Source organism: Miniopterus schreibersii (assembly GCF_964146895.1).
Source record: "Miniopterus schreibersii genome assembly, chromosome: 1".
Classification (NCBI taxonomy): Eukaryota; Metazoa; Chordata; class Mammalia; order Chiroptera; family Miniopteridae; genus Miniopterus; species Miniopterus schreibersii.
This window is the reverse complement of record NC_138101.1, coordinates 75,671,809-75,683,864: the sequence shown is the minus strand read 5'-3', so window position 1 is coordinate 75,683,864 and position 12,056 is coordinate 75,671,809. Positions and strand designations below refer to the sequence as shown.

General features: G+C 38.1%; 1 protein-coding gene across 2 annotated transcripts in view; it reads left to right on the top strand.

The window, feature by feature from the left end:
• Positions 1 to 12,056, top strand: part of KIN (Kin17 DNA and RNA binding protein) — a 28,077-nt gene that overhangs the window by 7,343 nt on the left and 8,678 nt on the right. For both annotated transcript variants that reach the window (XM_081136416.1, XM_081136417.1), the window contains exons 3-9: positions 387 to 430; positions 515 to 637; positions 1,680 to 1,861; positions 2,607 to 2,655; positions 3,831 to 3,888; positions 7,380 to 7,509; positions 9,361 to 9,411. In XM_081136416.1, the coding sequence (XP_080992542.1) occupies positions 387 to 430; positions 515 to 637; positions 1,680 to 1,861; positions 2,607 to 2,655; positions 3,831 to 3,888; positions 7,380 to 7,509; positions 9,361 to 9,411 (637 nt within the window). The remainder of the gene's footprint in view (positions 1 to 386; positions 431 to 514; positions 638 to 1,679; positions 1,862 to 2,606; positions 2,656 to 3,830; positions 3,889 to 7,379; positions 7,510 to 9,360; positions 9,412 to 12,056) is intronic.

Below are 12,056 nucleotides of genomic sequence, written 5' to 3'. Positions count from 1 at the left end.
AGTGTACTCAGTTCAGAGGGACACACTGAGTGCCAGTTTCCTGTGGAATAAGGGCAGTTTTGTTGTTATCAATAGAAAGGGGTTGTTATGCCACAGTCAGTAGTGCTAAGAGACTTCATAAAGGACCCTCTCCAAAGATGTGTAGTCACTTTTCCTATGGCTGCTTTGCCAAGACAAAAAGTTTCAACTCCAGACTGACTTTTAACTTTGATTCTTGAAAGCTATAATCTTTTGGGATTCTTGTTCAGTTTTGAAAGGTCCATAACAGATATTCAATAAATGTTTCATACATCATTTGAAAATTCATACTGTACAGTGGCTTAAATTTCAGGAAGATAATGCTATATATTTGTAGAAATTACCTTATGCTTTCCTGTCTTTATTAGGGAATTCCGAAATGACTTTCTAGAACTTCTCAGGAGACGCTTTGGTAAGCATCTTAAGTATTGTGCCCATAATAACTTCCTTGTCCTATAACCTGCTCAGGATCAACAGTTTCACATTTTGTTTTTAGGCACTAAGAGAGTTCACAACAACATTGTTTATAACGAGTATATCAGCCACCGAGAACACATCCACATGAATGCCACTCAGTGGGAGACTCTTACTGATTTTACCAAGTGGCTGGGAAGAGAAGGTAAGAATGGGATGTATTTGAATAGTAGTAATTATGTGGCTCCATTGTGAGGAGAGTGAGTTGTCATAATTTCTGTGTAAATTTATTAGAAAGAGGATGAGTAGGGTAATTAAAAGACTGGAGCCCTGGCTGATGTGGCTCAGCTGGTTAGAGCATCGTCCCATGCACCTAAGGGTCTCAGGTTCGATTCCAGGTCAGGGCGCATACGGGAGGCAACTGGTCAGTGTTTCTCTCTCACATTGATGTTTCTCTCTCTCCCCCTCCCTTCCTCTCTCTCTAGAATCAATGAAAAACATATCCTTGGGTGAGAATTTAAAAAAAAAATGTGGAGAGGAGCCTAATATTCCGGGGTTGATTTTGTGTATTATAGTTGAGTATGAATATCTGGAATCACTCTTTTGACAGGGCCAAGATGCATCATTGAAGCAGCCTCTCATTTAGATCAAGGATTGTTATCAGTCCTCTTCCATTTTTGCCCCTCATATTCATTTCACTTTAGGAAACTTGCTACCCCTCTTAAGGAGATTTTTTAAATGTATTGCTTTTTTCGTTTTTAATCTTCATAGGATGAAAAGTTGAAGAGAAGAAAAGAGAAGGAGATATTGTGTCAGTGTATTACTTAGTCAGTGTGTTACTTATTTGGTGTGTTACTTAGTCAGTGTGTTATTTCATTCCATTTTAGGGGAATAATTTCTGTTTAGTTGCATTAGCAGAATATCATGTATTCATTGGATGTTGAACACTTACACACGATTAATTACTAAGCAAGGTAATACTTCTTTCATGTGTTTTTCTTGTTTGAATATGTTTCCTCAACCTAGCTAGTTAAAAACCAGAATAGCAATTTTATGTTCAAAGAAATAGAATATTCCACTTAAAATAGCTAAATCTCATTAGTCAAGAATACGGAAAATTCATGTACTGCATGAATTTGTATATTTGAATGTATGAGTAAATAATGCAGAGATAAAAACACATGTATATTTACCTTCAGCTTTTATTATATACAAATTTATATGTCTGTTTTTTGGTTTTTTTTAAGGCTTGTGCAAAGTGGATGAGACCCCAAAAGGCTGGTATATTCAGTATATAGACAGGGACCCAGAAACTATCCGCCGGCAACTGGAACTAGAGAAAAAGAAGAAGCAGGACCTTGATGATGAAGAGAAAACTGCTAAATTTATTGAAGAACAAGTGAGAAGAGGTCTGGAAGGGAAAGAACAGGTGGGCAACAACATCATCGAGAGAGGCAATAGAAAGAGGACTAAAGAAGCAAAATTGCCTGTTTTGTTAAGCATTGAATTGAGTTTTGTAGGTATTGTGCTTTAATTAAGAGGAAAAAGAGCATGGCTGAGTGTAAAAGCCCAGGTTTTGGAGTTGAGACAAACTTGAATCACTTCCTGACTCACTGACTTCACTATCTTGTGTGATTATATAATCTCCTAAACCTCAGTATTTGTGTCTCTCAAAAGAGGCAGTAGTTAATGGGAAAGAGATAAACAGATTATTTCTCCTGATTGTAATTAATGCAGGGCTGGAGATAAACACAGTGTGTAGGGCCAGAGCTTGCTCCAGCCTGGGAGGGTATAAAATGTTTGAAGGTAGATACAGCCTCTGGGCAAAATCTGGGTAAATGGGGGAGGGAGGGAAGGCATGGTGATGGTTCAGGGGTTGGAATAGCTAGATCAAGGCATTTATTTCAACAGATATTTATTGGGTACCTCCTGTGTGCCAGACACTATTCTAGGCAAGAGAGGATACAGCAGTGAACAAAAGAAAAAATCTGATCAAATCATTCTCAGTTGGAGAATATTTACAATACATATAATTTCTCAATTAGGTTCTCAGTCATGTTCAAGTTGTATCTTAGGGCTACCTTGCAACATAGGTAGCAAGTCCTAATATATGAGTATTGAATATTGATAGTAAATGCTCTGTGAACAAAACCTTCAAACTTTTTCCCCCTTAGGAGGCCCCCGTTTTTACAGAATTAAGCAGAGAAAATGAAGAAGAGAAAGGTAAATGTTACTTCTTTTTTGAATGTGGATGCTTTTGTATTGGTTCTGCTAAGAGTTAGCAGCATGTTTGGGAGCAAGACGTAATCTGTCTAGATTGCATTTTTCCCATCGATAAAATGAAAAGGCCAAGAAATACAGTACTAATGAATTGGATGGGATGCCCTCAGCTGCAGGTCACAAAACTGGCAAGTAACAAATTTGCCTAAACAATAAAGAAATATTTTGCCATACCAAGAGTCCCAGAGGTAGGGTAATTCAGGATGCCGAACAGTCAGCAGCTGGACATGAGGTGGCTGCTGCCATTTCCAGCTGTCATGTGCAGACCCAGCATTGTTCAGAAGATGACAACATCTTTTCTGGAGTCCCCTATAAGCAAGGAAGCTTTTTCTAGAAGTTACTCCTCCTGCCAGTGGACTTCCTTTTTTTTTTCTTTAAAAATATGTTTTTATTGATTTTTTTTAGAGAGAAGGAGGGAGAGAGAGAGAGAGAAACATCAGTGAGAGAGAAACATTGATTAGCTGCCTCCTACACAACCCCTATTGGGAGTTGAGCCCCCAACCTGGGCATGTGCTCTGACCAGGAATTGAACTGGTGACCCCTTGGTGCATGGGATGAGGCACACCGGCTGGGCTAGACTTCTTTTTGAATGTCATTGGCCAGTCTGTATCACATGTCTACCTCAAGAACAGTCACTGAGAAGGGAATGGGATTGTTTTATTTAGACCAAAAGAACCTTATTAATCACTTCCCAGGGGTCCCACCTTATTATCCTGTTGTCTTGGGCATTAGGTTTTCAACTGATTCAAATGTGAATTTTGAGTGGATACAAACATTCAGACTAAAGCATCCTCAGCCATGTGTGAGAGGTATGGACACCTAAACAAAATTGGATTCCTATTGATGAGGGGAGCAGGGGCATGGAGTGGAAAGATAGCCAGGACTGTCTGCTACAGCTGGATCATGAAGGTCTTTCCCAGCCCTGTGAGCATCCATCCAGTATATTCTACAGGAATTTATGACCTCGGGATAGGAGCATTCCAGCTCTCTTTTTTTCAGCATGCTCATGGAAAACAACAACAACATGCTAATGAATTTCTGTGTGGATATATTGTATCATATCTGAGAAGTTTTATTATTTTCCTGAAATATATGGAATACCAATTTTTCTCTTCTAGTGACATTTAATTTGAATAAAGGAGCATGTAGTTCAACAGCAACATCTTCCAAGTCAAGGTGAGCTACATGAATAGGTATCTTAGAACTTGAGAATTTTTGTCAAATGTTGATGACTACATTTTAAAAGCTGCAATACTGTGAATTATTTTTTTCTGGTTGTACTTTTTTTTTGGCTTTTGTTTGATGGTTCGTTGGTTTTTGTGTGTATGTGTGGTTTTTCTAGCAGCTGGTGGGGTTTTTTTTCTTATTTGCCTGTCATAAGATGACTGTCTTTTGAGGAAAGGCTTATTTTGATTAAAGGCTCCATATGGGTACACTGTTGCTGCTCCGTCCATCCGTCCCCACTTACTGGTTCCTCTGTGCTACTGCGGTGCTGTTTATTTTTCTATCATAGTCCACTTAGCAAGTTTAAATGTTAGCTAGAGTATACACTTTTTGCTGTGTTATAATTTTCTGAATATCGAGACTAAGTTACTGACCTAGCTCCTTAGTACTGTCACCTACTACAGTATAAATGCACTAGCCAGCACTCAGTAATAATTGTCTTCTCTTCTATATGGTGTAGTACAGGCAGGAGTCCACAAACTTTCTTAAAGTGCCACATAGTAAATATTTTAGACACTATTGGTCATACATATATGTCTTTGTCACAACCATTTAGCTCTGCTGTTCAGAGTGAGAATGCAAACATAGCAGTGCATAAATGAATGAACACACTGTGTTTCAGTAAAATCCTACTTACAAAAACAGGCTGCAGGCTGGACTTGGTCCTCAGTCTGTAGTTTGCCAAACCCTGGTATAGCATGTAGTTAGGTACTTCTCTCCGCTTTTCATGTTCTTTTCTAGATATATATTCTTTTACCAAATATTCACTATTGTTGATATGCAGTGCATTCAGTTTGGTTAAGGAGGTTAGAAAGCTAAATATAAGAGAAGATGTTCAGGAAGGTACCAGTATGTATGTGAACTTTACATGTTGTGTATTTAAGGCCCTCAGTTGTTTTTTGGAGGGAGGTTAATTTATAGGCTAGTGGCTATTTGCATGACTAAAGTGGCTAGGAGAATTGAAGGAAATGGGCTGGCTGAGTCAGCAATGTATAACTGCTTCAGAATGGCTTGCCAAATGTCTTAGCTTTAATCAAAATATTTCAGAATTAGCAACTACATTAGATGTCATGAAGAAATTGGTTAATTGAGTTCTATATAAGGTACATTTGAAAATTATTTTAAAGATATTGATATAATATCACATCATATGGTTTTAGACCCTTCTGTATTTCTCTCCATTCCAAGTGTAGGTGAATGTTAAGACTGGTCCCAGTGGTCCCCAAATTAATCACCCTTGTATTAGTTTTCTATGACTGTGGTAATTAATTACCACAAACTAGGTGGCTTGAAACAATGGAAATCTCGTCTGTCTCTGGAGGTCAGAATTCTGAAATCAAGGTGTCTGGAGGGCTGTGCTCCCTCCAGAGGCTCTGGGGGAGAATCAGCTTCGGGTGGCTACTGACATTCCTTGGCTTGTGGCTGCATCCCTCATCTTCATATCACCTTCATGTGTGTGTCAGATCTCCCTCTGTTTCTCTCTTAAACCTTGCTGACCAGCTATTTCGAGCCAGAACTCACTGTGTGGCCAGCTACTTTTCCAACGTGACCAGTAAGCAAGGTGTTTAAAATTACTTAAATTAATTTAAGTGCAGACATGAGTTATCTCGTGATGGGTTAACAACGTTCAGACACAGAAACATATGTATACTGGTGACTGGTCAGCAAGGTGATTAAAAGAATGCTCTATGGGCACACACAATAGCGTGGTGAAGGCCTGGGGAGAGGGGGAATTAGGGAGGAGGGGGGTCAATAGGAGAAAAAATTGGAACATCTAATACTTTCAACAATAAAGATAAATTTTTTTTAAAAAGCAATCTTGGTCAAACATTTACAAGGGGGGGAAAAGAATGCTCTAATGCTACCTTTAAATGCTTAAAAAAATTTTTTTTAGCCTGGCCAGCGTGGCTCAGCATTTGAGCATCAACCTATGATCCAGGAGATCAAGGTTTGATTCCCACTCAGGGCACATTCCCGGGTTGCGGGCTCGATCCCCAGGAGGGGGCTTACAGGAGGCAGCTGATCAATGACTCTCTCTTCATTGATGTTTCTATCTCTTTCTCTCTTCCTCTCCCTTTCTCTCTCTGAAATCAATAAAGACATATTAAAAAAAATTTTTTTTAAACAAATAATTGAAAATAATAATTCTGTTGTATTTTCTTATCATCACATTTTTTTTCTTGGTTATCTCCCTGGTAGCTTTGGGCAAATATTTATTTGTTTCATCTTTTGTAAATATGACAGATTAAATAATTAGACTGGTAAGTTTCATTTAGTCAGCAAATATTAATTTAGCATCAATTTAATGTGAGTCACAACATAGTTACTGCTACATTTCAGGGGGGAAAATTTATACATATGGTCCCTTCTCTACTGTGAGCAAGGAGTCTTATATACAAATGATTATAATACAAAGTGGAGTGTGATGTATGCCATAAAGTGCTATGGCATTTTAAAAATGACAATTGGAGAAATCTCATGAATAATGGATCTTAAAGAATTTTAGCAGATGGAGAAAAATGGAGAGATTCTTTTAGGTATAAAAGAGGCGTGTGTAAATTTGCAAAAGCATGAAGCATAGGGCATGGCTCAGTCAATAGCAAGTTGTTTATAATGGAGAGTGAACATAGTAAGTCAGGGATAATATTCTGGGGTCATTGGTTACAATTGTATATCAGCACTAAAAAAATTAGAATTTACACTGTCAACTCTAGGCAGTCAGGCAATCAAAAATATTTAACATGTTAAGATCTTTGCTTTGAAAAAATAGAACTGGCAATAGTGTGCTAGACTTCTATCAGTCATTTTACAAACATTTAATCCTTGTAATCAAGCTCGGAGGTGGGTCACGTTATTATCCCCATTTATAGATGAGGAACTGAAGCTTAGAAAAATTTATTACTCAAAATCCTAGAAGTAGCCTCAAACCCTGACCTGCCTAACGCCGAAGCCATTGCTGTCATCGCTCTGCTATACCAGTTATATTGGCACTCAGTGAAGGGGTGAGGAGAAGGTAGGAGGGAGATAAAGACAGGAAGGGTTACATGTTCTCCTGGTGCCTAGAGCCCTGTAAGGGACATAGATGGGTCCTTTATTGTTTCAACTAATTTGTTAGACATGAATCATGTAGCAGATTTCTTCTATGTTGTTTATTCTGCACATTCTAAAGCCTTTGTGTATAGTTGCTTTTTATTTTTTTAAATCTTTATTGATCTCAGAGAGAGGAAGGGAGAGAGAGAGAGAAACATCAATGATAAGTCATGATTGATTGTCTGCCTCCCACACGCCCCCGACTGGGGACCGAGCCCACAACCCAGGCATGTGCCCTGACTGGGAATCGAACCACGATCTCCTGGATCCCAGGTCAATGCTTAACCACTGAGCCATGCTGGGCTGGGCTGTGTATAGTTTTTGTTAACAAGCATGGTTCTTCATCTCACCAGTTCTTTGGGACCAAGTGCCTTGAAGGTAATAGAGACCATAGCATCAGTGAAACGGAAAGAATCTTCCCAGAGCTCAGCTCAACCAAAAGAAAAGAAGAAAAAGAAATCCGCACTTGATGAAATCATGGAGGTACAGTTGATGAACTGCTTGTTCACGCCTTAACATTAGAGGAATGATGCAGTTTAAACCAGGGAAACTTAAATAGTTTTACCATTATTATATTACTATAAAGTTAGAAAACCGTGCATATACTAGGTTAGGAAAAAGGAGCCTAGATACAGTTCCACTGGAATAGAATTAGAACTCCCCAGCTAGGTTTAGTTTCTTTCCTCAAGTGCTGCTTTCAGAACTCTCCAGCAACTATGGTCTGTAGAGTTCAAAGAGAAGGACTTCAGTGGTGATGGAAGCTAGACGTGAAAGTTCTGTTCCCCTTCCGTGGCTATGAAACTGGCATCCTCCATGGAGTCCCCCGCCAACCTGTGCTCTCCTATTGTCTAACTTCCAGTTTCATCTTTTAGCCATCAGGAAAAAGCTGTGACATCATTTTAATTTGATTTCACCTGATGGCTGTTTATGTGATGAACTATTGAAAACTTGTGATTGTCTGGATCTAGGGCCATACTTTCTACCTGGAACTCTAGAGTAGTTCTGCAGAAGGTTCTTAATACACTTCAAACATTTCTTTATCCTTTCCAACACATGAATTTATCAGTTAATTTATGAAATAAATGGAAAAAGAGAAGAGGAAGGACAGGTGAAGAAATGGATACAAGAAAAAGCTTTTTTTTTTCCATGTAATATTTTCTCTAGTCTCTCAACCCTTTTCTTCATGTGTGAAAGGACAGAAGGTCATTGTTTGGTCTTCCATGTTACTGAGGAGCAGTCTGAAAAGCTTAAAGTATAACATAAGATGTGTACACTTTGAGATGTGGTCATTCCACCATTCAACAAATATTGAGTTGCTGTTACTGTGCTAGGTAGGTGTTATGTGAGGTCACAGGACTGTAGAATAGGGATAAAAACACAGTACCTGTGTGTCATGGAGCTTTTATTCTAGTGAGGGAGACATTCCGTGAACAAGTGAATAATAAGTAATTACATGCAAAATGCTAAGTCCTAAGGAGGTGTGAGCATCAAGAGTGGGGAGATAGCTTGTGCTACGGCGGGAAAGAGCTCTACGGCAGGCATCAGAAGGAGAGGCCCATGTGGCTGCAGCGTGGTGAACACAGAGTGGTAGCCTTTGAGGTTAGAAAGGGAAGGAGAGGAAATACCAGAGAGGTCTTACAGGCCATGGCACAGGCTTTTTAAATTTAATTCAAAGGAAAATGGAAAGCCAGATCTACCTGCTTTGAATATAATACATGCTAAATTTAGAATACTTTTTGTTCATATGAGAAAGTTGGACTAATTAAAATGAGGTTTAGAATCAACCGAAGAATGACATCATTCAGTTCCAATGAAAGTTGGTACTTGGGGTTCTAACTTTAAGCAGTTAAAGGAAAAAAAGACGTGACCTAAAGCCATAATGGCCAGTCAGCTTTTGCTCTTTTGGTCACCCTTTTATTTACATCTCTCTTGGTTGTATGTTTCTTCCCCTCCATTTACAAGCTTTATTATCCTTATCAAACAGGGAAGCTTCTCTTTGCCATAAGACTCTATACCTAATTGAGCTGTGCTAAATTGGTCTGTAAGTGTTGTTTTTACCACATGAAAACACTGCCTGTTTTCTAGTTCATGACAGTCACCTGGGAGGAAGCAGGTGGAGGGCAATACTTTAGTGTTGGCGGATGGCCTCGCAGTATTGCCTAAGTAGAGTCTGTTTGTGTTATTTTCTTGGTCAACTGACTTGCTTTATGACATTTTTAATTCAAACTTTAATCAAAAACTAATTGTAAAAACGTTTATTTTTATATCAGAGTTTGCAAATTATACTGCTGATCTTCTGAGAAGTATGTTTTGATTGTCTTCTGTGTTCTACAGATTGAAGAGGGCAAGAAAAGAGCTGCCCGAACAGACTACTGGCTTCAGCCTGTACGTATTCAGTTGGAGTGTCTTAAGTTCTAAATGTACTTTCAAGTGAATGATTTAAGTAGCATTTGGTATGAACGACTAAATTTCTCAGCTGTATATAAACTACATAGACTTATAACTTCAGTGAGATTTTTTTTCTATTTGATCTTTAATTATTGGTTGTACCTGTATTGGCGGGTTACTTCATGTTTTTTAGGCTAATAATATTCCTTGAGTTTAATGCCAAACTTGTTTATGACACCTTAAATTTAAGCCTGGAATTATTTTCCATTTTTCCTATAAGACAAAAAATTGTAGTTTCAGAATTAGAATTAAATAGAATTACAAATGCCGAAGTACTAGTTTTCAACTTACATCTTATTGAACTTAAAATACTCATTTACTTTGTCAAAAAACAGGTTTTAATTTTACAAACTCAAAGAAAGCTTTGTATTTTGTTACTTGTTGCTTATTATTTTAAGACAATAATTTTATGACATTGTGTAAACATTGAAGTAATTTTGAAATTATTGATTGATGCTCTGTTTTGAACTTACTGAGATGTGAAGGTCTCATAAAACCTTCAGAGCTCCTTAGTTATTCTTACAGAAGCTGGTTTGATCAGGAGAGTGAAAAGTAGTGTGTTATTTAGATGATTTCTGATTTGAAAAATAAGATTAATAATAACCTCAAAGGTCAAGATATTCTAAGTTCTGATCTTCATAATCATTCTCCCACTCGCTTGGAAATAATACAGCTCTCATGTCTTAGTTTATATTTTTATATAATGGGAAATGCTTCTACCTCAGGATCATGTGACAGATCATGAAATAAATTATTTAATACAAGAATACTTCCTGTGCTAGCCCTAGCTGATTTGGCTCAGTGGTTAGAGCATCAGCCCATGGACTGAAGGGTCCTGGGTTCGGTTCCTACCAGGGGCAGGTGCCTCAGTTGCAGGCTTAATCCCCTGGCCATGTTTGGGGCAGGTGCAGGAGGCAACCAGTTGATGTGTCTCTCTCACATCAATGTTTCTCTCTGTCTCTCTCTCTTCCACTCTCTCTGAAAAGCAATGAAGAGGGTATTCTTGGGTGAGGATTAAAAAAAAAATACTGTTAAATAAAAAGTATTTATTTTGGATAAATTATTTCAGTTAATTCTCATGTCAGCCCTATAAAGTAATTACTGTTACTATTCTGATTCTGTAGGTGAGGAAACCAAGGCCTAAAGTATTTGAGTAATTTCCTCAAGGTCGTTTAGGAAGCGGTGAGCCAGGATTTCCCTGGCAATCTGATTCATTGGGTGTACTCTCAGCTAGTAAACAGCACTACTTCCTGGGCAGCTGTAGCCACCCTGACTCCATCTCATCTCTAAGTGGAATTTTCATCAAGATTAGTAAAGAAAGGACCTGTAGGGAAGAGACCATCCATGAATTATTTTCGTTTCCCCTATTAAAGTAGCTAGCATTTGAACATTAATAGTGTTAAATAATGTTTGTGAAAAATGTAGTCAAGAATTTTGATGAAAGCAGTAGTTAGTTCTTAACTAGGAGTGATTAAGGAAATTGTTTACCTCAGTCTCTATAATAGCAAACATCATAGAACAATTTATTACATACACTCGTCCTCTAAAGACAGAAGCTTAGGGTACAGTAGTCCAAGGGATTTCACAATACACCTGCTTCAGTACTCCCACCATCCAGTCTCCTGGTGTGAAATGCACATTTTCACTAACCTCCTGGGTGAATCTTACATGTACCCTTGGTTAAGAACCATTGGTTTAAAAACAAACTAAAAGAAAAAAGGCAAAACATTCCAAATCTTACTTAGTCTAAAAATTCTCTTTCGATGGACAAAACTTTCAATTAAGTTTTATTTTCTGTTGATAATTTTATCATATTGTTTATTCAGCTTTTCTGCATAGTTCCTCTTACAGTGTTACGTTAAAAGTGAGAGTCAACCAACAATGCTCTGATGACTCGGTGTGTTTCTTATTTTGAAAAGGGCATTATGTTTGCTAAAATAGCCAGCAGTCCACAGAGATAGATTGAGAGCTTCATTTTTTAAACTCAGAAAAGAAAAATTTCAAACAGATCTATTGTGAGCAAGGGTCAGTAAGTCCAGTGATGTGATGAGCTGTCTTTAAATGAAGGCCTTTGAGAGATTTAGCCCAGAAATACTCTGGCTGAATCAGAGAAGCTGTTGTGGTATTATTTGGCTTCCTTTAGAAAGTCTTAGTAAAACAGAGGCTTAAGAAGAAGACCCTTCAACTCTTCAACATGTCGCTCTGCTTTTAAATATCCTCCCCCACAGTCCTTGATGAATTTTTGTTCGTACAGTTTTTAGCACGGCTTAGTGAGGTACTTGTGACCATCTGGTACCTCTGTTATAGTTACTTGAAGTAGCAAATGCAGAATTACTGTAGTGAAGACAGCGAAGAGATAGGCGATTTAATTTCCATTGTCAGCCATTACACAGCTAATCTGCATCAGGAAAGCAGCAGTAACAAAGTGAACTCTGAATGCATTAATATGAAATAAGCCCAGATTTCTCTCACATCTGAGAATGAGTTGCTCCAAAGAATGATACTTTTAGCTGGAGCTAATCTGGAGGAATCTCATCTATATCAGAAATTGAAAGTAACATAAGGAGAAAAGAACACTGGAC